This window comes from Pavona decussata, unplaced genomic scaffold, assembly GCF_977016875.1.
Source record: "Pavona decussata unplaced genomic scaffold, jaPavDecu1.1 SCAFFOLD_134, whole genome shotgun sequence".
Taxonomy (NCBI): domain Eukaryota; kingdom Metazoa; phylum Cnidaria; class Anthozoa; order Scleractinia; family Agariciidae; genus Pavona; species Pavona decussata.
Window position 1 is genome coordinate 614860 of NW_028145547.1, and position 27698 is coordinate 642557.

The 27698-nt window shown below is 38.8% G+C and overlaps 1 protein-coding gene across 1 annotated transcript; it reads left to right on the forward strand.

Moving 5' to 3' along the window:
* The first annotated feature begins 1363 nt into the window (after window positions 1-1363).
* On the forward strand, window positions 1364-23842 carry LOC146467585 (uncharacterized). The gene is made up of 5 exons (XM_085125501.1): window positions 1364-1491; window positions 8261-8371; window positions 8748-8858; window positions 11861-11947; window positions 21879-23842. Exons 3-5 carry the CDS (start codon window positions 8799-8801, stop codon window positions 22515-22517), a joined length of 786 nt encoding a protein of 261 aa, XP_084981627.1. The 5' UTR covers window positions 1364-1491; window positions 8261-8371; window positions 8748-8798; the 3' UTR covers window positions 22518-23842.
* Window positions 23843-27698: the final 3856 nt, after the last annotated feature.

Sequence of the window (27698 nt, forward strand, 5' to 3'; positions counted from 1 at the left end):
ACCCAAAAATCAACTGTCTTTTGTTAATACCAGAGCATTTGAGCCACTACCGGTCAGCTTTTTTCCTCGCTGGGTTTGGATTATTTTTCTTTTGCGTAATTGAGAAAAGTGTGTTTGCTTAATCCGAGCTCAGTTCGCTCACAAACGAGTAGAGATGAAAGTAATTGCAAAATGTTTTGACTGACGAGGAATCAATGTATTCAATTATACCTAGGAAAGATTTGTAGCTATGTAAACGTCTGTGTAGCAAGAATCTGAAAAGTGTAAAATTTCGAGTTCCGAGCTTCCCGTAGGATGACAGTTTTTCGTGGAATATTTAAAAAAAAAAACCCAACTGTATATCCTTCAGTTACTTACCTAGGCCTTCAAACTGACAAAGTATGAGCGAAATCGATTTTTTGACCGTGGCCACGATTTCTCTGATTCTTACTGACAATCATTCTTAATTCCTGTTATGAAACTTAACCCTGAATATCTGCCAAAAAAAATCTGAGATAAACCTTAAAGGCGCTCTTTAAGTTGCATTAAATAGCCTTTTTTGAATTCTTTTAGGGATTACCGCTGTACACTCGTTCCCAGACTCCCGTTCCCCGTTCCCCGTTCCCGGTTTTAGTAACATCCATTATGCGACGGTTTTACCGGGAATAAATTTTTACCGGGGCGATTTTCTTGTTTTTCCTTAAAGGTTACAGATTCTTTTCTTTGTGTACCTTAGTGGTACTAATAATTCGATGGTGGGGTGATCGGAGAACAACTCTTCGTGAAACCTACTTTTTATCAAAAGTCGCAAAAATTAGAACCCGCAAGCACTGCATACCATACGGTATTTTTAGTCTTTCACGTCTGATTTCCGCGAGCGAGGAGTTCGTAAAAAAGACAGGGGATGAGGACATCGCTGGAGTCAAGTACAGTATATATATTCGGGTGATATTTTGAAGTCTTCGGTTAATGAGCTAAATGGACCTTTGGGCTAAATTAATGCATGGTACCCGAAAAACTCTTCATTTGTTCAATGTTGCAGTTATTTCGTACGATTCAAGACTAAATCAAACTCTTATTTTTAACTGTATAGTGAGCTACATTCTCCTAAGTTTTACCTCCTCCTAAGTTTTAAGAGTCCCAGTAAAACTTGATTGAATACATTTACTTTGTAGTGTTTGAAATACAAAACATTTATTTACTAGTCAAGTATAGATAGATATAGCCCGTGGTAAAATTAAGATTATTCAGTTCAGTGATGTTATTTTTCTAAAACTAGATTATGACGAATGCATCAGCAATCCATGTTTGAATGGAGGTACTTGTGTGAACGGCGAAAGAAAATTCAGCTGCATCTGTCCTCGGACACATAAAGGAAGAACGTGTCAAGGTTAGTTCACTCACAAACGTTGAAACAAGAGTAAGGAAAAGTTGGGAACACGGTTTTGAACTGACAACTGCTCCTTTCGTTGTTTTAGAAGTCGAAAACTTGAAAAGATTTCATAAAATGCTGTGAGTTATTTCCTCAGCTTGAATTAGATGGTATAGTTTTGTCATCTCTGTTCGTATGTATTAGATTTTGGCCATCGTGATTCTTAGCTCAACGTACTGGCAACATTTTCCTAATCACGCAGTACGTCATTCCAAAAAACGCCCAAGACTTAAATCAGCGGAAAATTTGAGCTAGCAAAGACAGTGAGTATTTGTCACACAGCCATTGCTAAAAACGTGTTTATGCCGACAGCGGCGCCTATATATAACCTTCGCGCACGAGAGACTGAAATGGGTATAATTGCGGTCATGCACGAGGCCAGGATTCACTGAATCACGGATCATTTGTTGGGTTAATTTGGCCGCTCACGTGGTGTTTATTTCAAACCAATTAAATGCTAAGGTATCAAATTAATCAAGTTAACATCGCTTTTTGTAAACTCATAGTATTTGTTTCAGTGAATTAAGTTGGGGCAAAAAATAGCCCAATAAGAGGTAGCAAGACCAGAGGAGGAGTCAAGGGGATGGTGGAGAGCCGAATAAAGAAAAGTAACGTAAGCTTTGAAAGCTTAACAGCTATCACGATCGGCGTTGGCAGAAAAAAAAAGGCGAGACATTGCTGAGCTCGCGAATTTATAGCTCGCTCTGCGTGTGGCGTCGAGCCTGCTATCGTTAATATCTTGGCTAACAACCTCTGAAGCCATTTACGCGAAAAAAAAACAAAAAAAACAAAAAAAAAAAAAAAAACAAAAACAACAACAACAAAAAAAACATCTCTGTTTATTCACCAGACTTAAAATATAACATCACACTTCTTTCGCTTGTACCAGAAATCGACATTCAAATCTTACCTGCAGTATGCAGGATTTTTGCCACATGAACCTAGTTTAATGGCCTTAGCTCCCACTAGTCTCCAGTAGCTCAGTGGTAATCTCGTACCCCGATCTCAGTCGTCGGTTCGGGAATGTCGAAATGTGAGATCTGGTAAAGTTCGATACAACGCCATTTCTGGTTGGTTACCAGAATTAAGAATGCCTCATTCTACTCTGCTCTGTGATTGGCTCTTTCCTTCTGTGTTTGGTTTTCGCTTAGTTCGGGGAAGAAACAAAAACACGGAAAAGTTTTCGCTCCGATTAAGATTGTCATGCGACGTTTTAATACATACATGCCCTTTGTGTGGGGAGAGAACAGTGAGAAATTGTTTTTTCGGAAGACAACAGCGACTTTAGCCGAAAAGAGTTTGCAGTAACGTTCAAACGGCCTTGCCAAATTACACAAGTTTCCAACACGATGGATATAAGCTTGCTTACTTTTGGGGATAAAATGGAGGTAGGTCATATATCTTTTCTTTGGTATTTCTTGACAAAAAATGATTTTTTAAAAATGATTATTTATTTAGTAAACGCAAATTAATTTCCCCAAAATACTTTACCTTGAGTTCCTGAACACGCGCGCCGCATTTGCTAGCATATTTTCGGTTTTTGTCTTCTGCTAAAAGACTATTTTCCTTCTATAAATTGAACTGGACTTTGAGTAAGAGACTTCATAATATAATATTAGTCCTTTCAGACCAGTGTGCTTATTCCTTCAAGATCCATACAACATCTCTCATAGGACTTTGGAGAAATTGATAGAGTGTCCACACAATATTATTATTCATCTGCTGGTGAGATCAATATCCCTCCCACCCCTCAGCTAAGAGAAATGAAAAATGTCCGACTTATGACCGCCAAAATAATAGTAATGAAACCCGTACTACAACAGAGAACACCTTGTCTGAACCGATTAGGGCTCTTTATGTAAGTGTAGTTAGTTTAATTTTATCCCCTCACTCCCACCTACTGAGTTAAAAAAAATTTGGATCCAAAATATAAAACTAGCCTTCCTCTAAAATAAAAATGGGGACATTGGTTTACATGTCTGCACCACCTAATGTTTTGCAGGTCTATGCTTGTGATAGGCTTTAGAAAAGAAGTAGTTTTAAAAGGAGGACATGCCTCTTTGGATTTGACATCACTTATAGTTTTTAGAATCTTTTTGCCATTGTTCTTTTCTTCAAGATAGGGGAATTTCTCCATTATTTTATCATTAGTATGGAGTCCTTGAAGTACTAAACACACTTCATTTACTACTTCCATTGTTAATCCTTAGCACATTCTCTGATACAAATAGTTATCACTGGCCTCAGTTTCTCCTTTATTTCTTGTTAACTCCACCTTAATTTCTTCCACCTGATTTCTAGGGAGAAGCAAGTTCCTAAAGTTCCTATCAGTGATGTGAATATCTTTAAGGGCTAAAACAGCTGGACACAGCTCAACACATAATTAAGAGCAATGACAGTCATTTCGGACAACAGATATCACAACAGCTGCATTTCTCACTCAAAAGCCAAAACCAAAGTGGTTATAAGCAAAAATTTTCCCCTGCACAGATTTCTGGGGTATTTACACTAATCTGTCATGATGGGTTGCATTTCTTCAATATTTGCACCAATATGATTGTTGTTAAAGTAAAGTTTTGATGTAGCAGGCTTCCCATCTCTTCCACTTTCTTGGAAAAAACTTTCCATGGTTTGCGGAAGACCAAAATGAATAAATTATTATCCTTCCAACACAATGAGAATCAAACCCCATTCCCAAAGATTGTGGCAAATAATATTCATTGTCAGTCTGTAGAGAATGAGACTGAGCCAAAAGTGCATTTTGAGGAATTTGGGGAGCAAGGTAGAACTGGTGATCCCCAAGCTTTCTACCCAAAAAGGCACCCCCAAATCCACTCAGAACTAATGATGAGTAAATAATAGGCTGACAGGCTTAATTTTTGACATTGGTGGTGATAAGTTCATCTGCTATGGGCGAAAATATGTAATCAAACTGGTCAACATTACTTTGTGTTAAGATAGGAGGGCCTTTGTAGCACTCCATAAATCTTTCATATTCAAACTTTGTATGATTGTAGTTTGGTTGTTTTTCTGTTGCTGTTGTTGTCATGACAACAATCTTCGCTGTAGGGAATACTGAGGAAAGTCTTCCTCGTTTGCTGTACTCTGAAGTTGTGCCCCCTGAACAAAGATGCAATTAATTAAGAAAAAACTGTAGTCATTCACTGGGATGTCGTTATTCTTTCCATTAGAATAAGACAATATAATTACCAGAAAATGGATAATGAGAAGGCTGAATAAAAAGGGATTCTCAAGTAACTAAGCCCTTTTTGACGCATGGGGTGTTGGAAGGACGAAGCATAAAAGAAGCTGCGATAATCACCAACAATATGGCTCTGTATTTATTAGCTTTTAACCTTTAAGCCTCAGTGTCAACATACAGTTTCTCCTTACTGGTCTCTACATGTCCATTTTTCATAGTAGCATTATAGGGAGGTTGTTGAAATATCAAGAAATTTCACCACTGGTGATCTCATGACCTCTCCTTGATTGTGTATTGATAAATATTAGGAGAAATTTTGATACTGATCACTACTGGGGCTTAAAGGTTCAAGGTTCACTGTTCTGATATTTTTTGTGTACTTGTGTGAAAAGTCCTTGAACATAATTTTGTGTTGCTGGTCTTAATATTAAGAAAAGTTAGGACCTGACATGGGTGCAAATATCAATACAAGAAAAATTTTTTCGCTCAAGGAATTGGCATCAACAAGGAATTTTCATCCAAGACAGACACTGTTTTCAAAGTTTCTTTTCCCCACCACTTCTCTGCAGTGGGTTTGTGTCTGACAGTTTGATTAAATGTTGTTTCCTGGCTATGGAAGGCCATGGTTAAGGAATACTTAGGAATTCATGGTTACTGAAGATCAGCTTACTGTGAAAGCTGTTGTTTTGCTGCAGAAATGGGTGACAGTTCATTAGAACACACAGACATGCACAGGAAAACAAATAGTGGAAATATTTTTTTTTATTTGTTTTCTATTTATCTGCCATTTGCTACTTTTATGAGCCCAAAAGACCTTCACACCTTCTTATTATTATTGTTATTATTATTTTTTTTTTTGCTGAAATCAAGGATCCCATCAGAGGTGAGTGTCCAAGCACCAAGATAGCTGCTTTGGACATAAAGAACCTTGTATTATTATTAGTGTATCATCCTCTATGCATGTACAAATAATGCAATGCTCAGTACAACAATGATTATTTAAGCAGCTCATTGTGCCTTGCAAATCAAAAATTATGCAGATAATGACCTTTGTTCTTCATATCAAGAGCCAAATATTATTGGACTTGTGTATTATGTGGTTCTAATTTTCGAGTCTGTGGACTCCTATGTGTAAAATTACAACCTTTATTAACTTGTCATCAAAGAAGCAGTCGAGGGGGCATGTCCCCTAAACTTAACATAAATTTCAGGTGAAAACTTTTCAAGTGTTATGTGATAAAGGTGAATCAAGAACCACTGAAATGGAAAGCTCATCACTACCACATAAAACTCTAATGGGAAACTCATAGGGACTTGCTCTGTTTGCTCACATGTTGCAAGTAACCAAACATTTTTCAGATCCCAAATCTAGATGTGGTACCTCCATTTCCCAAAAGAAATTCAAACTTCCATTTTTGAGGAAAAAAAACCCCTTTAAAACAGCAAGGGTGTACTCGGTATTTTAATGTTGGACATAATTGGGCGCCTACCATTTACACGGACAGGTCTTTCTGGTTTGCTGGTATATAACCAAGACAGTAGCATGGTGTTAGGGCTAGGATGGTTCATGGTTCATTTATTTCACACTATTTACACAACATTAACATAGAAAGAAAAGTATTACAACAAATGATTACAAGATAAAAATAAATACAGTACAAATTATAAAATGTGTGTGGTGGTCAAAGTAGCAAAGGCTTTCTAGCTGACCACCACCTACTTTTAAGTAAACAAAGAAATGACACTGAGCTTTATTGAGATATTAGAAAATACATTTGTGTAAATTAAGGTATGTTCGAGATATACTGAACCGAGCAGGAAATCTAAACAGGACAAGCTTAATAAAAGAAGAACAAAACAATAAATAAATAAAAACAAAAAAAGAGCAAAAAAACAACATACAAACAAACAAACAACAACAACAACAAACAAAAAGAAAGGAAAAGGACAACACATCATCAGCAGCAACAGCACCGACAACAAAGATCAAAATATAAGCAGACAATTATTATTATTATTATTATTATTATTATTATTATTATTATTTTTAACTCATTATTATTATTAGATAGTTACATACTATTATATTTGATCATTAAACAGAACATATATTATTTGATTGACAAGAGATCAGGTGGGCCTTATAAAGTTTCTTAAACCTGTTAAAAGTTTTTGTTTTTTTCAATGCCATGGGGACAGTTTCATATGACAGAAGCAGAGTACTTAAAAGTAAATTTGCCTATGTTAGTTCTAACTTGTGGTCGGTGGAAATTAAGCTTGGCAGAATTTCTGGTGTTATAGGAGTGGACAGTTGTTGTAGGTAGGAGGAGGCCCTGTTTAGCTGGTTCATATAAAATTATATTACTACAGTGACCTTGAGTTGTGTCCTTTGGCCTGTAAAAGAAACCTGCCGCATTTACACAATCCATTTGGTTTGGAAATTTAAACCATTAACTTATGGAAGAAGGAGAATTTGTGTGACCAAATCAGCTGAAAGACTACAAAGAGAAGAAATAATTTTTACGTATCACTGGTAGACCACAATTTCTCAAACTTTGCAAATGAAAATATGACATGAACCATTTGACTTTCCAATGCGAAATTTAACACCAAGATGCCAATCAGTAACTCTATTGTGCCTCATCTACAACAACGACCACAAAATTTTTCTGATAAAGCTTCGACAACAAAAACTCTCTGCACTGTCTGTTGCTACCTTTACCTTGGGGTGCACAAAAATTATGTGACATTTCCCTGCCTGTAAATTACAGTATCTTCAATACAGTTACCATCTAAGGCGAAAACTGGTACAGCTTACTCCGGTTGACTTAAGTCTTTTTAATTGATCGTCGATAAGCACGTTGATCTTGAGTGGAGAAAGCACAATTACGATGGATTTGTTCTTGGAACAGTTTTCATTACAAAGATGGTCTAGATGGTCACAAAGGGTAGGAACTAATCTTAGTAAAAAAGTGATTTACCGCGCTTGTTGATTGCAATCTCTCCTGTTGCCTTTTTCGTTTTGGTTTAAGTTTCAAGTTTTGTTGTCCTCTCGACCGAAGAACGTTCCGAAGAGCACCCTCGAAAACGAAAACCTCACCAGGAATGATCACAGTTACGAGCAGCACGGTGGACAAAGGATGATGGGCAGGCCCGTATTCCGGGCCTCAAATCGAACTTTACCAGATCTCCCCTCCGCCTGACCGTGGGAGATCTGGGTACGAGATTAGCTCAGTGGTAGAGCATTCGAACTAGTAATCGGATAGTCATAGGTTCGACTCCTTATGGGAGAACTAAGATTTCTGTTTCTGAGTATGCTTGTGCCACTAACTGAAAAATACATCTATCAATGTGTGTTGGTAGTTTCTGTTCGTTGTTTATTGTAGAGCTAGCTCCAACTGTTAATTCAAAGAGTGGCTAACTTTATACAGCTGATAAGTCGCTATACCCAGCGGATAAAATGTATTAGCTGGAGTACATCTTTGAATGACCGGATCCGGATGCCACATTTTCCCACTCCATCCGTTAGTTTCATTTACCCGGCCGAGGGCTTAATTTTCTGGACGCCATCTTGGTGAGGAATTTCTCTACAATTTACATTTTATAAAAATATAACTCTCATTCTGGATGTTTTTTTCTCGTTTCAGCGTTTGACGAATGCTCCAGCAATCCTTGTCTGAATGGAGGCACTTGTACTGATGGAAACAATAACTACACATGCGCATGTCCTTCACCATTTTATGGAAGGCAGTGTCAAGGTGAGGGATCAATTTCGCTTAAAATCAAGAAAAAGTAGTTTTTTCATGACAGTTGGCTTACTTATATTTGTTAGTTTCATCAGTTACGTTGTTGATAGACAGTTTAAGCTGGTTCATGGTCGTACAGAGCTAAAACTTTAATCGTGTTGTTTATGGTGATAACTTTTGGTAAATAAAAATAACGTATTAAGAATTTTTCGTAGACAAGTGTAAAAGAAAAACAGGATTTCAGTGCGATCTTTAACAAACATGACCCACAATGGCCCTCATTTTAACTTTCTTCGCTCCATTAAACCTCAAGGTAGAGTCTTCGATGACATTTTTTTACAAGTGCGGGTGACATTTGTTGAGGTTGATTTTATTACAATCTTAACAGAAACAAACGAGTGTCAGTCCAACCCTTGTCAAAACGGTGGAACATGCGTAGATGATGTGTACAAATTTACTTGTCTGTGTCCAAATGCTTACGCAGGAACATTTTGCCAAGGTAAGACTAAGTACAATTAATTATTATCCTTGAAGACCATCACTTTTCATTGGTGTGTACTCATGACCTTACTCGAATTAGTTGAAATTAGACTTTTATCAATCTTGGATTAAGCCTAAGTTCTGCAGACGCCTGAATTGTTTCTCTTATCAGCCATATGGTTTGATATTCGGCCCCAATTGAAGTGCACCTAGCACTTAAATAATTCCATCTTAAGTTAAAATGTTCTTGGACAAATTTTTTTAATTGCTTGCATATGCGATTTTCTGTGGCTTAGCGAAGTTTCGAAACTACCGTCAAAAACGGCGCCATTTTGTTTCGCGTCTACCAAATTAAACGGAAGACACGGAGCTATCTTATGCGTTCACTAACCTAAGGAGGAGCACGCATAAAATTAGCTTAGGTAGCAAGGCCTACTGAATTGTTCAGCCCTCTGCCGTGGGCTAATATGAAGATTTACAGGTCGACTGGTTAGCGGCATCATTTATATCACGATGGTCGGCTGTGATGAGTGCATTTCGATCCTCAATGTTCCGGCAAGAAGTTGTTCACTCGGCGGTTCGCTGTTGTACCATTCTCCCATTGTTTCTTGTCCGTGGGCATCCATGCTTCGTGAATTTCAATTCCACTATCCCTGTTGATGTTATTAGGGTGAAGTCTTATGTGGATAGCTTCCATGACCCTACAGGTATACCAGTGAGAGTCTCGATCAATAAACTTAACCTCACCCAAAGCGGATAATGGCCGATCTCAGAAACGGCGGAGGTCTGGGTACAAGCGAGTCGTATAACGAGTTTTTCTGTTTTTCGGCTTTTCTCTTTGTAGGGAAGAAGTTTGTTTAACACAGATTCATACTTTCTGTTTCAGCAAAAAATAACCGGTTTTCCTTCACTGAATGTTTAATTTTTGGTATTTGGTGGTAAAGCACAAATTCTGAAAATTCTAAAGAGAAGCCGTTTACATCCAAGTCTTGTTGGCGATGTGTTCTTTATGTCACACCGAAGAAAGGACTTGAGCCACGCAACAACGCAAGCCGTTTATGCAATTTTTTTTTTCAAAGCCATTGGCTCTAGAAATTTTTATAAGACCGGGTATACATGAGGTTATTTTTTGCCAAAATATAGGATATTATTATAGAAACAAGTTCTCGTTCGTATTCTGAGGTGTGCAATTGCTTTCTGCCCAAGAAATCGATCCCTTCTTATGGTTTATCATTTCAAGTGGAAAAGTTTGCTTCGGCTATTGTTTCTGTTTTGCGGACAACTTGAACAAGTGGTCGTCTTTTTGTGCTTTCAGTTAGAAATCGGTCTCGCTTTGTTTTATTATCCTGCTTTAGTGACGCTCTAATTTTCTGCATTGTGCAGGCCGCTTCCTGATGAAATTACTGAGTTAGACAAAAGTAAAAACGCAATTTCGAGTTGTACCTGTCTGTCCCGTTTAAAGAGTAACGAAGGTACCGGGTCAAAACCAGCCTACGCGCCTAAGTAACTGGACGATTCTGGGTAAGCTCGATCGGTTTCGATTGGACATATAAGCTGTCGAAATGATAAAATAAACAGACTTGAAAATAAACCAGCTTAGACTTGTAATTGAAGAAAATAAGGTGAAAGTTCGGCAACTGTGCATGGCTAATCGTTCCATTTTGCACTTTCATGGCAATTTTTCTTTCAGTCTCAGCGTGTACGGGTACTTTGGCTCGACTGCATCGAGCAAAAGTGGAAACGAAACTCATTGATTACCGTCATTGAAGATTTGGTGAAGGAAATTGAGGTTTGAAACAAAACATTGTTTCCTAGCCCCCATCATAAAAACAAGTTTTGAAGTCGCAGAGAATCACTATTTATTTACTTCTGTGTGAGGAAATCAAACACTTCCTCTCAGGACATTCAAGAAAAATGACGAAAAGAATGTGAAACCCAGGCGCAGTTAACTCTTGTTGATTGTAAAAGTTGTTTCAAGCTCCAGTTCTTTGCACGCATCTACAAAACACAGAGAGTTCCAATTAGAGTGTTCACACAAAACCAAAATGTGCAGTTTTTGTGGCATTTCAGAAGAAACTTTTATTCATTTGTTTTGGGGTTGCATCTCCGTTGATAATATCCGTGGCGACCACACAGAACTTTAAATGCGTCACCAAATAGTAAGAGGGCTTAACATTTTCAACAAACTCAGTTTGTTCGGATTAACACCCCACACGGATGACATTTTGTTGAATCACTCCTTATCATTGGCCAGATATGACATATTCATCAAATCCGGATTCAATGCATAAATGTGTGTTTAACAGCCGAAGAATTCAAGGAAAATTATATCTTTGAATAAGAGGTATCCAATCAAAACAGACCTATATTTAATTGACAATAATGGTGCCGTATTTGGTCCACGTTTAAAGAAAGGCCATAGTTCTAGTCAGTTTCTCTTTCCAAACCAGTAATCAAGAATCCAGTGCCTACAGTAATTATGATAAAATAGTACCCCAAGGTGCCTTAGGAAATAAGAATCGCTCTCGATGTTAGTCATGACGTCGTTCAAACAGGTTACACATCTACATTCCCTTCATGTTTCTAACTCTCTCCATTGCAGAGGCCCCTTTTCCACTAGAGCAGTGACATAACAACATGAAACAAGGGATTGGAGAGAGACGTCCCCCGCGCCCCATTTTTCTCCATTTCCGTTTTTCTCCCCATTTCTGACTTTTTGCTTCCTTCTTTATGAAGGAACTTCTGCGGAGGAGAGAGTGTTTCTAACTATATTTCGTCTGTGTATGCTCTCGTAATTTGCACTAATCTATGTATAATAACCAAACACCATTAATTGTAACGTAGTCTAACTAATCAAGCATAATAAAAACTATTTAATTAAAAATTGATAAATGAATCAATCACGTACCGTAGCAAGCTCTAATGGGGGTTAGAGTACTGTTCCTCATTATCACAGCCTAGGGTGTCGAAAAATCATCATATCTATTAATTAAAACTTTTTATTTCGTAGCTTTTGTGCAGGCAGCGGCATCTTGCAAGAGCCACTATTCAGCTGGGCGACATTCAAATGGATTGTATTACATAAACATCGGAGGTTTTCCTTTCCGGGTGAGTATTTCAATCATTAATTGCTCTTGCAACTGTAGGTACCCTCATGAAACGATCATTATTACAGATAGTAAATTGATTAAGGGAGTCAAGCTGCTTTTCTGTTTTTCAAGTAGATGAACAACCAGTGCAGGCACAACCGTTATTAATGATGACAAGCAATTAATATAATGACAACAATTTTCAGGCTTCGTTGCTTTGGTTTTCTGTAAGAATTATTTTTCTGCGCCTTTAAACAATATCAACATCAGCCAAATAGAGATGCCATTACTAAGTAATGCAGATATATAAGGTAGGAATATATTAAGTTTCCACTGCTTCAGCAAATTCAAAAAAGATTCTGACAGTGTTTTAAAATCCTTGGTATATCTGTGAGAGGCAAGTAGAAGAATTACAAGAAATTCGAATAGCTTTCAAAAAGAAACAAGTTGACAAAATTATCTAAGTATAAACAGGATGCTTTTAGCTGGGAGCCAAATCAATAAAACGCTGTTAACGTTTACACTTGTTACTGAAATTTTTTGTTTTGGGCCCTTTGGTTGTTAGCGAGGGCAAAAACAAATTTAATATAACAATACAGTTGATGTTCGTGGGCGTAAATGTGCTTTTGGCACGGACTCTGTAGCTCATTTAAGTCCGAGCCACAGGCTAAAATGAGTTCTGAGAAGGGCCAAAAAAAATTTAATATAACAATACAGTTGATGTTCGTGGGCGTAAATGTGCTTTTGGCACGGACTCAGCTCATCTTAGTCCGAGCCACAGGCTAAAATGAGTAAAGAAGGGCCAGAAACATATTTACGCCCAATAACATCAACTCCATTACTATTGGAAATAATGTGATGGAATATGTTAAGCCTGGGGAATACATGAGAATGATGTATTAATCATGCACTTGATGACACAGGCATACTCGGAAAAAAACCCCGAGTGCTCCTATCAGGAGTCGAACCTAAGACCTTACGATTACTAATTCGGATGCTCTAGCCACCACTGAGCTACAGGAGAATCGTGGGAGCTAAGGCCATTAATGCTATGTTTGTCCCATGAAGCTAGTTTAATGGCCTTAGCTCCCACGCATTAACTTAAAACTTTGGCAGAACACCGCAAAATTTGTCAAAAGAATCTTTGCTTCTAAGTTTTCAAAAGGAAAATAAAAGAATTTTGTCAACAGCGAAGTGTTAAAATTAATTGTGTAATTTCTAAACAGAGCGGGTTTCGCTCAACGAAGACAATTTTACATTCACCTCGCCACCGGCCATGGAGCTACTACAGGCATTATTTCCACCATCACCCACGAGTTTTTGTATTTTAAAAAGTCTTCTTCATCTAGCTGACACGACTAAGAATTTGCTTCTTCGTTAGGTTTTTCAGCCATTTTGTAGCTCAAACAATTTCTTTGTAGATGGCAGCGCTTCCAGTCAAACAAGCAAGAAAACGGTGCGAACAGTTGCATGGTTTCCAGTTCTGATTGGCTGGCTATGTTATTTTCTTCTTTCTTATTGGCTTAGAGCAGCACTGAATTCCCCATTTTAGCCCGCAAAATACGCCGCAACGTTCGATGAAATTATTATAATAACCAGTTTAAAAACAAGTAATAAGGATTGTTTAGAACATGTACCGAATTAGACTGTAGCACAGTCCTCATTTGTCATCCATAAGTGTAAACGGTTTATTGAGTTGGCTCCTGAATTTTAATTATGGATTTCAAATAGAAAATAAGAATCAAATTAATGTTATGGCTAAAAATGTGTACAAGTCGCATGTTCCTGAACTATTGCGTACTAAGATTGTGAAAAGGGCACCCCCTTTGGGCGAAGCCTATCCTTAAAACCCTATTACATGGAGTTTTACCCCTTCACCCCCTCCCCTCACCCCTCAACACGCCCTTCCCCATCCCTCCAAGACAAATGCATGACTCTCAAAAGTAACGAAGGCCGGACAGGATAATTTAAACAATCAGCAATGAAGTCGCCTTGGTTACATTCTTTTAAAAAGTTAGACTGAAGTCCCTTATTGAATACTGACCGTAAATAAAAAACTATTTTCACGAAAAAAAAAAAAAAAAATAAGAAGACGATCAAAATTGCGGCATGAGGGTTTGCTACCAGCGTATTATAAACTTTTTACCCTCAGCTAGCAGAGGTTTCTTCCTGGCAAGTCTTTTAGCATGTACGAAGTCGCTCGCGTCTCTAGTATTTCGTGTAGTCGGCTTTTTGAATCACTGGACTAAATTTAAAAGCATGTTTTGCAGTTTTGATCGTCTCCTTATTATTTTCTGTATAAAATATTGAACTATTTTGGCAGCTGTATGAACTTTGCTGAGGCTCATTAATTAAGTAATAAATAGTTAAGTTGGATTTGTCCACTTTTCTGTAGTCAGAAATCGTTAATAACTTCCTGGTCAGTTGAATTAAGGAGATCGGAGTATTTGAAAATAATTGTCCCAGTTTTCTCCTTAACCCTTTCCCTACCGAGGGTCCTCAACTCATAACGTGGTCAGTATTTGCTCAATTAGAGAGACCTTTTGTCAGCAAATTGGTCTTGGAAAGATGTTTGTATTTCAAAGGAAAAAATGGTTCCCTCTGGTATCTACGATATGGTTTACCACCCAAATGATTTGTTGAATATTTTTATTTAATGCATTTACAGACTCTCACATATCCCAGAGTGTTCTATGCATAAAAGCTCCAAAATAAGCTACACTTGTGGTGTCGCCTATCCGCCTGAGCCGATTTCTAAGTAAGACCTGAATTCCTTCAGTTATTTCTTGACTTCAGAAAGGAACTGCACTCACCAAGATCTTTTAAATGGTATATTTATTACATTAGCAAGCTGGGTTTTTCTTTACCGTTTTGGAAAAAATGGGCCAAACAATTTGGTAGGGAATGGTTAGCTATATTGTGGGCCATTTTTTTTCTTCAGAAACTCTTATCTTGCTCTTATCTACTATTTACACGGAATGCCCGCAGGGCATAACGTGTCTAGGTTTCGGTCGGGTATCTTTTTTTACGCGGGATGCCCTGAGGGGGCATACCGTGTCTAAAAACGGGACGATTTCTTTTTCTTCGTCGTAGCTACAAATCGGTACATTAGTTTATTCATTAAACTCTCCCCTCTCCTACTCGGGATGTATTGTTCTGATTGTCTTCAACAACAGCAGGCCAATCAAAATCCATTCTTGACGCTTATATCGCGAGGGAGCAATCTCGTACCCAGAGTCTTCAAGCTTTTTGGTCAGCTGGGCAACGCCGGGACATCAAATTTTATCACCGCAGGATTTCTGCGGTAAAACAATGGAAACCGTTACGGAACAGCCAATCAAAAAAATTGAATTTTTTCGATGTCCCCAGAGTCTTCCCGGCGTTGCCCCGCTGACCAAAAAGCCTAAAGACTCTGGGTACGAGATTGGCGAGGGAGGGGACCCACTCACCCCTACCTGTGTGACGTCAATGCATCATTTGATATATTTATTAAAGACGGATTAAATTATCGCGCCATATTGTTTTAACATGTTGTGGACTCAAGTGTGCCGTTTTCAAACGGAAATTTCACCATTTTGAAGCGGTAAATCGAAAAAATAAATTCTAAGAAGCACCCGACACGTAAAACGGTGGAAATTGGTGAGTTCTTAGCGAAGGAATCGTGCTTTGTTTGACAGTCTTAGACCACGACGCGATTGCAGACAGAAAAGAGGTCATTGAGAAGCTTACGTTATCGCAATGAAATTTCACAAATTTCCGTAGCCTCCCACGTAGACGTTCTTTATCTTAGGGGTTCGTCACGCGTTCCTGCCCTAAGAACGTCTGCGTGGGAGGCTAAAATTTCCGGTGATAGTCTGAGTCGCGTAACACACAGGAAACAACGCAACGCGATCGTCGTGACTCGAACTATTCCATTAGGAAGGATTGTCTTATCAATCGGCGAAGCATACAGTTGGAATAAATGAATCAGCCTTAGCATCACGCGTAATGCGAGCATAGCAGGCATCTTGTTTTTTCTTCGTCGTAGTCACAAATCGCCACATTAATTACGCGGGATGCCCTGAGGGGGCATACCGTGTCTAAAAACGGGACGATTTCTTTTTCTTCGTCGTAGCTACAAATCGGTACATTAATTTATTCATTAAACTCACCCCTCTCCTAGTCGGGATGGATTGTTTTGATTGTCTTCAACAACAGCAGGCCAATCAAAATCCATTCTTGTCGCTTATATCGCGAGGGAGGGGACCCACTCACCCCTACCTGTGTGACGTCAAAGCATCATTTGATTTACTCATTAATCTTGGATTAAACTGTGGCGCCATATTGTTAACATGTTGTGGACTAAAGTGTGCCATTTTCAAAAGGAAATTTCACTACTTTGAAACGGTAAATCGAAAGAATAACCTCTAAGAAGCACTCGACATTTAAAACGGTGGAAATTGGAGAGTTCCTGGCGAAGGAATCGTGCTTTGTTTGACAGTCTTAGACCACGATGGGAGATTGAAAGGAGGTCATTGAGAAGCTTACGTTATCGTCTCAAGTCTCAAGTTGCAAACAGTCATTACACCACACAAACAGAGGGTGGTTGACCTGTGCTCTTTCAGCACAGCACTTTTCTTTCCTTTTTAAAATAACCTATTCATTGGCAAATGCAGTAAGTTTCTTATTGAATACGTCTATGTACAACAAAAATGGGACGCTACAGCAGCCGAATGGCCATCTTTGCAATACTCCGACGTGTTGGAATAGAATGTTTCCTGAGGTATTACAAATATTGTTTTGCAAGTCAACGATCTGTCATGTCACTCATCGTCGCTCGCGTGATTACCAACACTTCCATTTTCTAAAAAGAAATAAAACAGGCTAACGTCATCACTCCCCGGGTCATCACCCAACGCGATGGGCCTTGTTTATTTATTAAACTCTCCCCTCTCCTTCTCGGGATGTATTGTTCTGATTGTCTTCAACAAAAGCAGGCCAATCAAAATCCATTCTTGTCGCTTATATTGCGAGGGAGGGGACCCACTCAGCCCTACCTGTGTGACGTCAAAGCATCATTTGATATATTTATCAAAAACGGATTAAATTTGTGGCGCGATATTGTTAACATGTTCTGGACTCAAGTGTGCCGGTTTCAAACGGAAATTTCACCATTTTGAAGCGGTGAATCGAAAGAATAACTTCTAAGAAGCACTCGACATCTAAAACGGTGGAAATTGGAGAGTTCCTGGCGAAGGAATCGTGCTTTCTTTGACAATCTTAGACCACGATTGCAGACAGAAAAGAGGTCATTGAGAAGCTTACGTTATCGCAATGGAATTCCCGCAATTTCCCTTGAAATCCTGAGTAGCGTAACACAAGGGAAACAACGTAACGCGATCTTCGTGACTCAAACTATTCCATTAGCAAGGATTGGTTTATAAATCTGCGAAACATACAGTTGGAATAAATGAATCAGCCCCAGCATCACGCGTAATGCCAGTATAGCAGGCATCTTGTTTATGCATTAAAATATGTCCTCCCCTGGTAGGAATGTATTGTTCTGATTGTCTTCAACAAAAGCGGCCCAATCAAAATCTGTTATTCGGGAACATATCACGAGAGAGGGGACCCACTCATCCCTTCCTGTGTGACGTCAAATCATTACTTGATTTATTCATTAAACCTTGATTAAATTCTACCCTCTCCCAGAAGGGATTTATTGTTCTGATTGTCTTGAACAAAAACAGCTCAATTATCGGCGCGTATATCACGAGGGAGGGGACCCACTTATCTCTACCTGTGTGACGTCAAAGCAAGTCATCATTTCGAAAAGTTGTTTTTGTTCAATGGCGGCCACATGTATGAATTTAAGACTTTGATCTGCCGTTTTCAGAGAGAAAACAAACCTTTTTCAAGCAGTAAATCGAAATAATAACTTCTAGGTAGTACTCGACAGTTGAAACGGTGGAAATTGGGAGAGTTCACAGCAAAGAAACTCCGCTTTAAAAAACAGATCGAATGATCAACGCGAAGGATTAGAGCTAGAGGAGGCCAGACCAGTTCAGCGGGGTCATAACGTTATTGCATAGTTATTTCTGGTATGATTCCTAGTAACACAACGATAAGTATCACGCAATATATCTGAATAAAACCATTCAGACAATTATTTCAATTGCCAAGGGAGGGTAGTTTTTAAATATCTGCGAAACATACAATGGGGAATAATTGGGGCTACATTAAGCATTCCGTGTAATGCCATTAGAGGGGCATCTTGTTCGTTTAAATTAACTGATCCGCTTGTTTATTTGCTCTGCCACAAAGAAAGAGATTTGTTGAATTCTATGAATATCTCGTTTGAACATGAATAAAAGGATTTGAACGAAGCTTTTAAAAACCAACTTCTCCGCCTATATATCTTACGCTAGAGTGTGACACATTTTTTTTATTTAATTGAAATCAATAGGTGGTTTTCACCTCACACATCGTCACGCAAGTGAAAAAATAAAATCCTCAACCATTCAATAGATAAAGTCAAGAAATTGATATGTTGTAGGAGAGTGATACATAAACAGCGTGTGAAAGCCACAGGACTGTGCGATATCTCCTAATCGAGTTATTCGAGAAAATGTACCACGGAAAATTACAGAGTTTAGTATGGGACGCCATGTTGGTGCCCCGTCTGATGGGCACTAACATGGCGGCCGGAAACCAGCAAAAACATCTGAAGTTTACCTTGGCTATTTCAAAGCCTGTCTTCTCTCTGCTGAACTTTTACACATTGACATTAACGCTTCTATTACATGTTAGCTGATCAGACCTAAAAAAAAACACGAGGCGAATCGATGTTTTCATGTGCGTGACATGTTTAGAGCAGCAATCCTTCTGTCACGCACTGCGCAAAAATCTAAAATTCAAACTGCTCTATTTTCAAAACAAAGAATGCTATCCTGCTGAAAACAAGCAAGCCGATGGAAATTTTGATTTTCTTATATGTGCTGAAAATAAAAACCCAAAATTGTGTTATGTTTTGAATTTCAGTTTTTTATGACGTGTGAAAACCAAGAATATTTGTACAGGGTGTCCAGTTAAGCAAGGTTAGTTCAAATGAAGCCCTGATACAGTAATAACACAGTGGTGATAAAGTACATCTTACATGGGCAGGCATGGTAAATTGCAGTTGGTGAATGAAAACTTTTTAGAGACGACACTGAGTATCTGGCTATACATCTCATTAGAAGTTGCAAGGTACTGGCTATTTTTGACCGATGTGATAGTATTCTGAAATTTTTTATAATCGTAATTTCCAACCGTTGGATTTCAGTTCTGATAAAAAGAGCAGATACCACTTAACAATTGTTTCCAAGGCCACTAAGAGGACATGCGCATAGGCAGCTAGACCAGCAAAGAGCTCCACCGTACACCCGCGCCGTCAATTTGATCACGTCGTTCATCACGCCACTTTTCTTGGCTTCAAACAACGCGTAGGTAGGCATGACAGCCAACTGACTGGAACATCGCATTAATTGTTAGTCGGTATAAATGCACAGCATCATTGTAAGCTATCAGTAATTCAGAATTATTTTAAGTCATTGTAAGCCACTATCACTGTAATCTATTGTGAAGCTGGCTGTACCTTTTATTCCGTTTTTGCACGTGATGGTAACTCTTTAGCTCTTTAAGTCACTGTAAATCACCCCAGTCAATCAAAAAAAAAAAAAAAAAAAAAAAAAAAAAAAAAAAAAGAAGGCTCTGATTGTGTTACTGCGAGGAAAAGGTAATTTCCTCGTTTCAGCCAAACTCTAAACAAGCAAGAAACAAGAGAAAATGTGATGCGAACGTATCTCAAACAGTCAATTAACATGGCGGTGGAAAAACTGACAATCGATATGCTTAATCTGCTCGTGCACGCACGCAAGCTAGAGCAGTAAGCAAATGAACTGGGGATCTCAGTGTACGTACGTAGGTTAATGTACGTTTACAGCCAGCGACTGGGAATGGACTATGCCCTTCGCGAACTACTCGACGTGTGATTCAATCAGTGTAGTATAATTGTAAATATTTGTACAACTAAATACTTTAGACAAGGGATAAATGAAATAAGCCTGTCTGAGTCCCCTTGCAAGTTTGTAATCTAGACCAACTCAGACATGAGATCAACAGAAGACCCGACACGAACCGGGTAAACGGTCACTTGAAGTTATAGCTTTGGAACAGAGTGTGTGTCATATCTGCAATCTACTTTAAGGCACGATAGAGCTTTCAACTGCAGGTACTGATCTGCCGTGAATAAAAATTATAGTTTTCATTCGTATTTTTATATTGCTTGGCAGTCTTGTTGTTGGATGTAGTGCATCGGAATGGGCAGTACCTCTTTTGTATGAAAATTTGAGCGAAAAGTTGGCTTTGATCTCGTTTGATTTGTACCATAGGCGTAACCGTGAAAGGTGTGCAGAACGAACGCCTTTGTCTCCCTTTGACATGTCTTGATAGTAGCTAATTATAGCACACTTGACAGTCCTTTTACATACATCAAAGTCGTTACGTTACTCCTTAGGTGTGTGTCAAAGGTACCTTTGCACTAGTCAATCAAACATTTGACAACACTTTTACCCTGCCTTTGATCTTAATCATCGGCGCTTTGCCTTTCACTAGGCCTTAATTTACCAAGTTTAACGATGCCAAAAAGCTTGGTAAAGGCGGCGTTACCACGTTTGACATAAGTCAAAAGTGAGTCAAAAGTGAGCGGCGAAAGCAATTTTTCGTGCACAGGAAGAGACGCACTCTTAGATGTTCTCGCAGATAGCCGCACTTTTCTCAGATCTATGAATATCAAAGCTAAGGTGTGGTTTATATGCCAGTCTTGATGGCATTGTTGACTACACAGAGGCAATGGACCATGCACTGTATTTATGGAAAATATTCTCTACAAAGTCTAGGGAATTTTGGTGAGACCTTATGTGACTTTTGGTGTTGGTGATGTTGCTATACTGTGTCTAAAAGCTCTTATTGCAGCTTGTTAGTCTGGAAAGCAGATATTTGAGTTAGAAGTACCTGTAGCCTTCTTCGTCTGTAGTCCTATACACTGACAGCATAAACATCTGCAGTGAAGTTCGCGCAGATTACTCCTGCACGTATTCCGTTCTGTAATTGTTTTATGTGGCCACAATATTAGTACACCATATCATCTGTCTCTGAAAGTATTTTCGCAGGATCTGTCTAGGAACAACTTGTCTTGGTGATGTTCAATTTAGTAAATAAGCCCTTTCGGGCAGCTAGTATATATAAGAGGATCATGGCTGAGGCTGAAAGCATTGTCCGACAAATGAACGATTGGCCGAGAAGCTTCGGTGGCAACTGTGAAATCTTAAGGAAAGGGGTTCATTTATTTAAAAACTCCGGATTAATTTCAGCCATGGCCAGTCATGGTCAAGACATAATTGTAGGGAAATAAATACTAACTGACCAGTTTACTCGATTTTAATACAGTCATCATGTCAGTTTAAACTAGAACAGTTAACCAAATATAACATTCTTTCTTTTTTTCTTTGTCGAAAAAATCGCGGATATCAAATTGAAAGACAAGCGACAAAATAGGGACGACATCCGACGCTATCCGGTTTTGACAGAACTGTCGTTCTATTTCAGCCACTACGATTTTTTACTTAGCATACCATTTTATTTCTGAAATTGGTATCGCTTTCTGTGGCAATATCATTTTATTATATACTAATATCTGATTTTACCATGTTTAAATGTTTGTCATTTAACTAATAATTAAGTGGTTACCTCCTCGGATGTTAGGGTTGTTATCAAGAAAGCTAGAATCCCAAGAACGCACTACTCTGACTTCCATAATTGGACGCCAGCATTCCTTACATTATTCCAACTTTTGATTCCTTTTATAAATATTGTTAGTAAAGTTTATTTCGTGCAAGTCACTAAATGCCTTTATCCTTTTGCATTGTAAGGTGTACTGTGACATGTCCAATGGTGGCTGGACTTTAATCTCACGCTTCTCGAATGCTGACAGTGCAAACTGGATGCAGTACAACGCCAGCTGGTGGTATGACCGAACAACATCTTACGGCAGCGTCACCAGTCCTTCAGACAACTATGACATGATATCGCCCGCATTCTGGCTTGTTCAGGGCGATTTTCTCAAAATAACCCGCAGTGATGACAGCTCCCATACATATCTGCTAAACACTGTTAGAGGCTGCACTGGAGGGATGACCTTCAGGAACTTTGTAACAAGCTTTGGTAACTACCGAAATGGTGGCATCTGGAACAGCAACTCATGCAGGCGCTATTGTCTTGTGTATTTTGGTGGTAGTTACTCGTCGACAGGGGGATTTAGTACAGTGTCGTGCGGCAGTAATCTTGGTATATATGGTGATAACAACTTAGCATTCTGGTGTGACTGGAGTTCCGGTGATGGAGCCGTGATGATGATTGGCGGTGGTGGTGACAGTTGTCACAGGGCGGATCATGGGATTGGTATCACAGAGGCTGATCAGGCTCGGTTCGGTACAGGAGACTGTGATGGAGACTTTGGTGATAATTGCAATTTTCCTAACGGCTATTCTCTGAACTTGTGGATTAAATAGATTAAGATTAGCCTTTGGCGGTATACTGAATCTATTTAGCTACAGAACACATAAAGACGGATTAAAGTGTATCCACAATCCAAAAACAGTATGGTCGCCTATTAAAATTAATAGTAAAAACAAAAGAAATCCCAAGATTTAAAACTCTTAAAAGGAAGTTCAAGTCGTCCAAAGGGCTGGATGCATAATGTTTTTTGTATTTTTGTATTTCTTTTTTTTTTTTTTGCAAAGAGCTTCAGAGTGCGGTTTATTGATTTCCCAAACTAATTTAAAATAATTCGTAAAGAGAGAAAAAAAAAGGAAATAACAACCTTGAAGGACGTTTGAAAATGTGATCTTAATTATCATAAAACTTGAAAATGTTTTTCATTTAAATTTTTTCAAGCTTTATTAATGCTTTAGAAGCTATAAAATTCACTCGTAAGGGTACTTTATCAGATTTCCAAATACCCCGAAGTTGCTTAATAAAAAACTGTGCTGCGCCTCATTTTTCAAGTCACTTTTCAATGTTTAGAACTCAGATGAAACGCAGTTCCTCGTGTTTATTCCATCACTTAAAGATTATTTGTGACTGTGATGTTACTTATCAAGTGAACTAGTTTTCTTTTGTAGTTTTCGATGCTCCGTCCAAACTTATTTCATCGTTGTTAAACCGGCAATTACGATAGTAGGGATTTGCTGAAGCAAAGGCATAAAAAAAACCAGAAAAGATTTATTAGTGCTCGACGATTTATTACTGCATGCTAGTTAACTAGTCTCTTGATAATGGAGTCAATATGACCCCGAAACGTCGAGCAGCAATAAATCTTTCCTGGTTTTTTAATTACGATAGTGTCGCGCTTGGAAAAAAGGCAATGAAAACAGGTTTCAATTGTCGACCTTTCTCAACACCATCTAGGCACTGCTGAAAAGGTTGCCAATTATTTTTAGTATTAGTTTTTGTTATAAAAGAAAACTACCAACGATGGTCCATTTTTACGATATGACTCTTAGTTTTCTCAAACAACAAATTAATGCCTTTGGCCATGGATGACTAGGGTGGAATGAATCCCAACAGAACTTGGAAAAGCTGGACCAAAGTTTTCAAGTTCTACACATTTGTCTTGGAAAAATCGCTCCAATTGATTATGCACGGTTTTTTGTTATGGTATGTTTACTTTGAAAAAATTATTTCATATCATGTTTTTTTTCCTCGGGTTCTGAGAGCATTGCGTGTAAGATAATTAGTGTATTGTTTTTGTGATTTTCAATATCCTGTGTTACTGCTAGTATTAGTTCTTAACACTTAACGTGAGGTATCTCCTAAAGGTTATTCCATGCCTTGACCTACTTCCAGTCATAACTGTCATAAATTAAATATGTCACTTAGTCAAACGTAGACTACAAGCAGTCCCTTTCTGGTCAGTCGACAGAGTGCGCTTAAAGAGCAGCGAGACTGGAGCGAAGAGAAATAAAGGAGAAGAGACTGGAGGGGAATCTTTTCCTTTCCCCTTTTTCCCGCCTCTCCCCAAGCCCCCCTCCGCTCGTTCGCTCCATTTTTTTCGCGCTCGGCTTTTTTGCGCGACCTCTCGACTATCCAGAAAGGGACTGCTGGCAGTCTAGGTCAAACGACGTTATTGATCAAATTCTAGGTCCTCAGGACTGGTGCAGATTTGATCACTTTCTGACCCTCTGAATTTTCAAACTTGTCGCTTCTTTTCCTAATTACTTACGTCTTGATTAAAATTGAGATTCTCTCAAACTTCCACCCGGAAAGAAGGAATAAGAATATTAATTTTCGTCAGTTTATGGGATGGGCCCTTTATTAGGGGAATTCAACATGAATTTTCATCAGTGGTATCTAGGATACCGGAGGAAGACAGGCCGAGACCCTGATTACGGCATTTTGATCGTTCTCTTCCAAGGATTAGGCTTATCACAGATGTTCAGCTGTTAGCTACGCTTTTGATTTTGTGCACACTTTCCTATTTGGTTGAAGGTAAGTCCATGCAATAATTTGTTAGTAACCGAAATCTATTTTGAGGAGTAAAAATTTGTAAATACTGATAATAAATACCGCAGCTCGTAACGTGTAGAGATATTTTACCCAAACGCAGTAAATTTTGACTGATTTGGTTAATACCATTTCTTACCTCCTTTAAAGTATAAGTGTGCAAACTTATTAACGGACGCTGTCAGCAGATTTGCACACACAGTCTTTTGTGGAATTTCTTGCTATTATTTAACGTTAATTCGAATACACCGCCCCCATAATTAAAAGTTCAAAAAAAGTTCCAAATTCTGCTTTTATGGCATTAAAACAAGAAAAATCAAAGGGAAATACAGCCTAACAGATTGGCTGTATTCCAATAGGCTCTCACCTGCCTAATTTCGACATACCGCAAAAGTTAAAAGCACAGTATATGCAGGGTTTAAAACTAGGATCAAATTGTCACAAAATCGCAGGATTAAGTAAAGTCATGAGTTACTTGGAAACTTAAACGTCGCTGTCCTTTGAGTTGTTTCTTTTTGACGATTACTTGTACAACTTTCCCTCAGGGAAAAATCTCTTCCAGCAAGGAAAGGTCAACTTCACCGTGTCATATCCTGACTTGGTCCTTTGCAAAACCGTGCAATACCCTCAGGTATTTTCCAGTTCTGACAATATTCGTGTTCTTGCATCCATCAGCCATGAAAATGAGCCGCTTAGTGTTCATGATTCAGCAGTAGCGTGGACCACAGAAGTGACGCAGAATAATTTCCGCGTCTGTGTGTTGGAATCAGGAATTGGTTCAAATGGATCTGTTGTTGTGAACTGGGTTGCGTTTCGTGGTACGCCTTCTGGAGCACTTGACGGCACCGCCTCCTTCAATGCATTCACAAGCGGAACACAGTGTGAAAGGGTTGACTTTGCATAGGTATATAGCTCCTATTTTATAACTTTAGTGAAGGAAATTGAAGTTACTTAGTATTCGTTAAACACGAAGGAAGTAGCGTATCGAGGAGGTTTTCCTAGAATTTGGTGTTACTTATAACTATGACACCATCCGCTCTACATGCTTTTACAGGTGCCATCCAGCTTACGTGTTAGTATGTTATGTCACTCAAAGATGAAAATTGGGTTGCTTCGCCATGTAATTAAAGCGTCTCACCTGTTTAAAAAGAAAAAAAAAACAACAACAACAACAAAAAACAAAAAACAAAAACAAAAACAAACAAAAAAATAATTTCGGCTCGCATTTGTGTCGGCAAATACGCCAAAGCAGTGGTAGTGAAATCTCATCGGGGGAAAAAAGCAGTTTTAAATCCATTTTGTATGACTCAACTATAAACGGATTCACTGACCTGAGGGCTAACATGTAAGATCACACCTGGACTGCTTACAGTCCTCTATTTTTCCGCGGTATTTTTGAGACTCGTACGCTTTAATCGATCGAACTCCCGTCATCAGTTTGTAAAAGCGAGCGCAACCTGGGGAGAGTTGCCTAAACTACCAAAGGGGACCCTAGTCAGGGGAGTTCGATCGAAGCATACAAATCTCAAAAATCTCACGGAAAAATGGGGGACTGTGAACAGTCTAGATCACAACTGCCTGCTCCAAGCCAGACCTCTAAAGACCAAGTGATCAGTAGTATTACTACTGCCCTCTGGTGAAAACGTCAATCCACCGCAGGGTATCCCCGGACGGAGTAGGCAGGTATTAATGACGGGAGTTGCTAAGACCTTTTTGGATTTGAGATAACTTTTTTCAACTGATGACTCTTTTGCGTTTGAAATTTTCATTCTAAACCTTTCACGTGAGAGGAAAGGATTTTGGCAGTTTGACCAGTTTAATGGGTTTAATGCGGTGAACAATCGACTTTTTGGGGATTACCTCCTGGCACACCAGTTTAACCAAATGGATTTGTATTTGATTGAGTAATTTGGCCTCATTCGCACCCTGGCCCCCCAACCCCTGACGTAAACTCAAGAGCTTTGTTAAATTTCGCTAACGGCTCTCTCAAATACTTAACCTAAGTGGTGTGAGACTAAAATGCAGTACGTATCATGAGTTTGCTGTGAAATTTTTCAATGGATGAATTTTGTTTTTTAGTCCAATTTGTCTGCATGTATTTTTATTCGACGTGGAAGCTCTGCATGATTTTTATTTCGACAGAACTTCCTTTAATATTAAAGGCATGCAAAGCTTCGCACAGTGTAATTACAGTCTCTTTGGAGTCTCGATTTTCGCGAAATTCGAGTATCGCGATTACGAGAAAGAAATAGGCTACTAAAGATATCGCACCTCTTTCGTCTTGAGCATTACACGATTACAAGATGACAATTAATGTTTTCTGTCGGAATACGTTGTTTGTTAGCGCGTTTAAAGTGCCAGTGGGGTCCAGCATTACGGCTTCAAAAATAATTTAATTTAACCATAACAAGGCACGTGCCTGACAACACGCATGGCTAAGCAATATCGACGGTACTTTCATCGTCTGTACTAAATGTTTAGATCACTGAAAATATTTGTCGACATGGATCTTTATAACATACACCTCCCACTCCCTCAACCTCCCAATCCATCCGCATCAAGTTGACATCTTTCCATTTCTTGATCTCATGTTTTCCTTAAACTGAAGATGGCTTCATAGAAACCGAACTGTACACTAAACTTCCTGGCAAACACTAGTATAATTTTATTCTTTCCTGTCATTGTACTCACAAAACCGATATATCAGTTTGTGCTCTTCGCCTCCCCCTCCCCCGGCGCCCCAGGCTTTGCCTTCGCCGACAACTGCTTTAACAATAACACTTACGAAAAAGGGAATCGCGTGAACTTATGGATTACCTCGCTAATCTGGGTTGTGACTTAAAATTCTTAAAACACAAATACAGCGAGATTCTGACATTTCTCGCAACAGCGCACTTAAAAACAAAACCTAAGAAAAAAGATTGAGACCGTCCCTTTCGACATTATATAGAATCTCGAAATGGGTAACATCTCTCACATGACCCACAAAAATTCCAGTCTACACTACTAGTCTGACCATTGTAAAAACTCTTTTCAGTAATTTTCTCTTAGGTAAGGAGTAATCCCTTGGTTAATGACGCGCGACTGCACGCGGAAATCGCTTAGCGCGAGAAGAGGGGACGCGCAGTAGGAAGCCATTTGTGTTAACCCGTGCTAAACAGCAAATTTCAATACTAAAAATAAAGCAA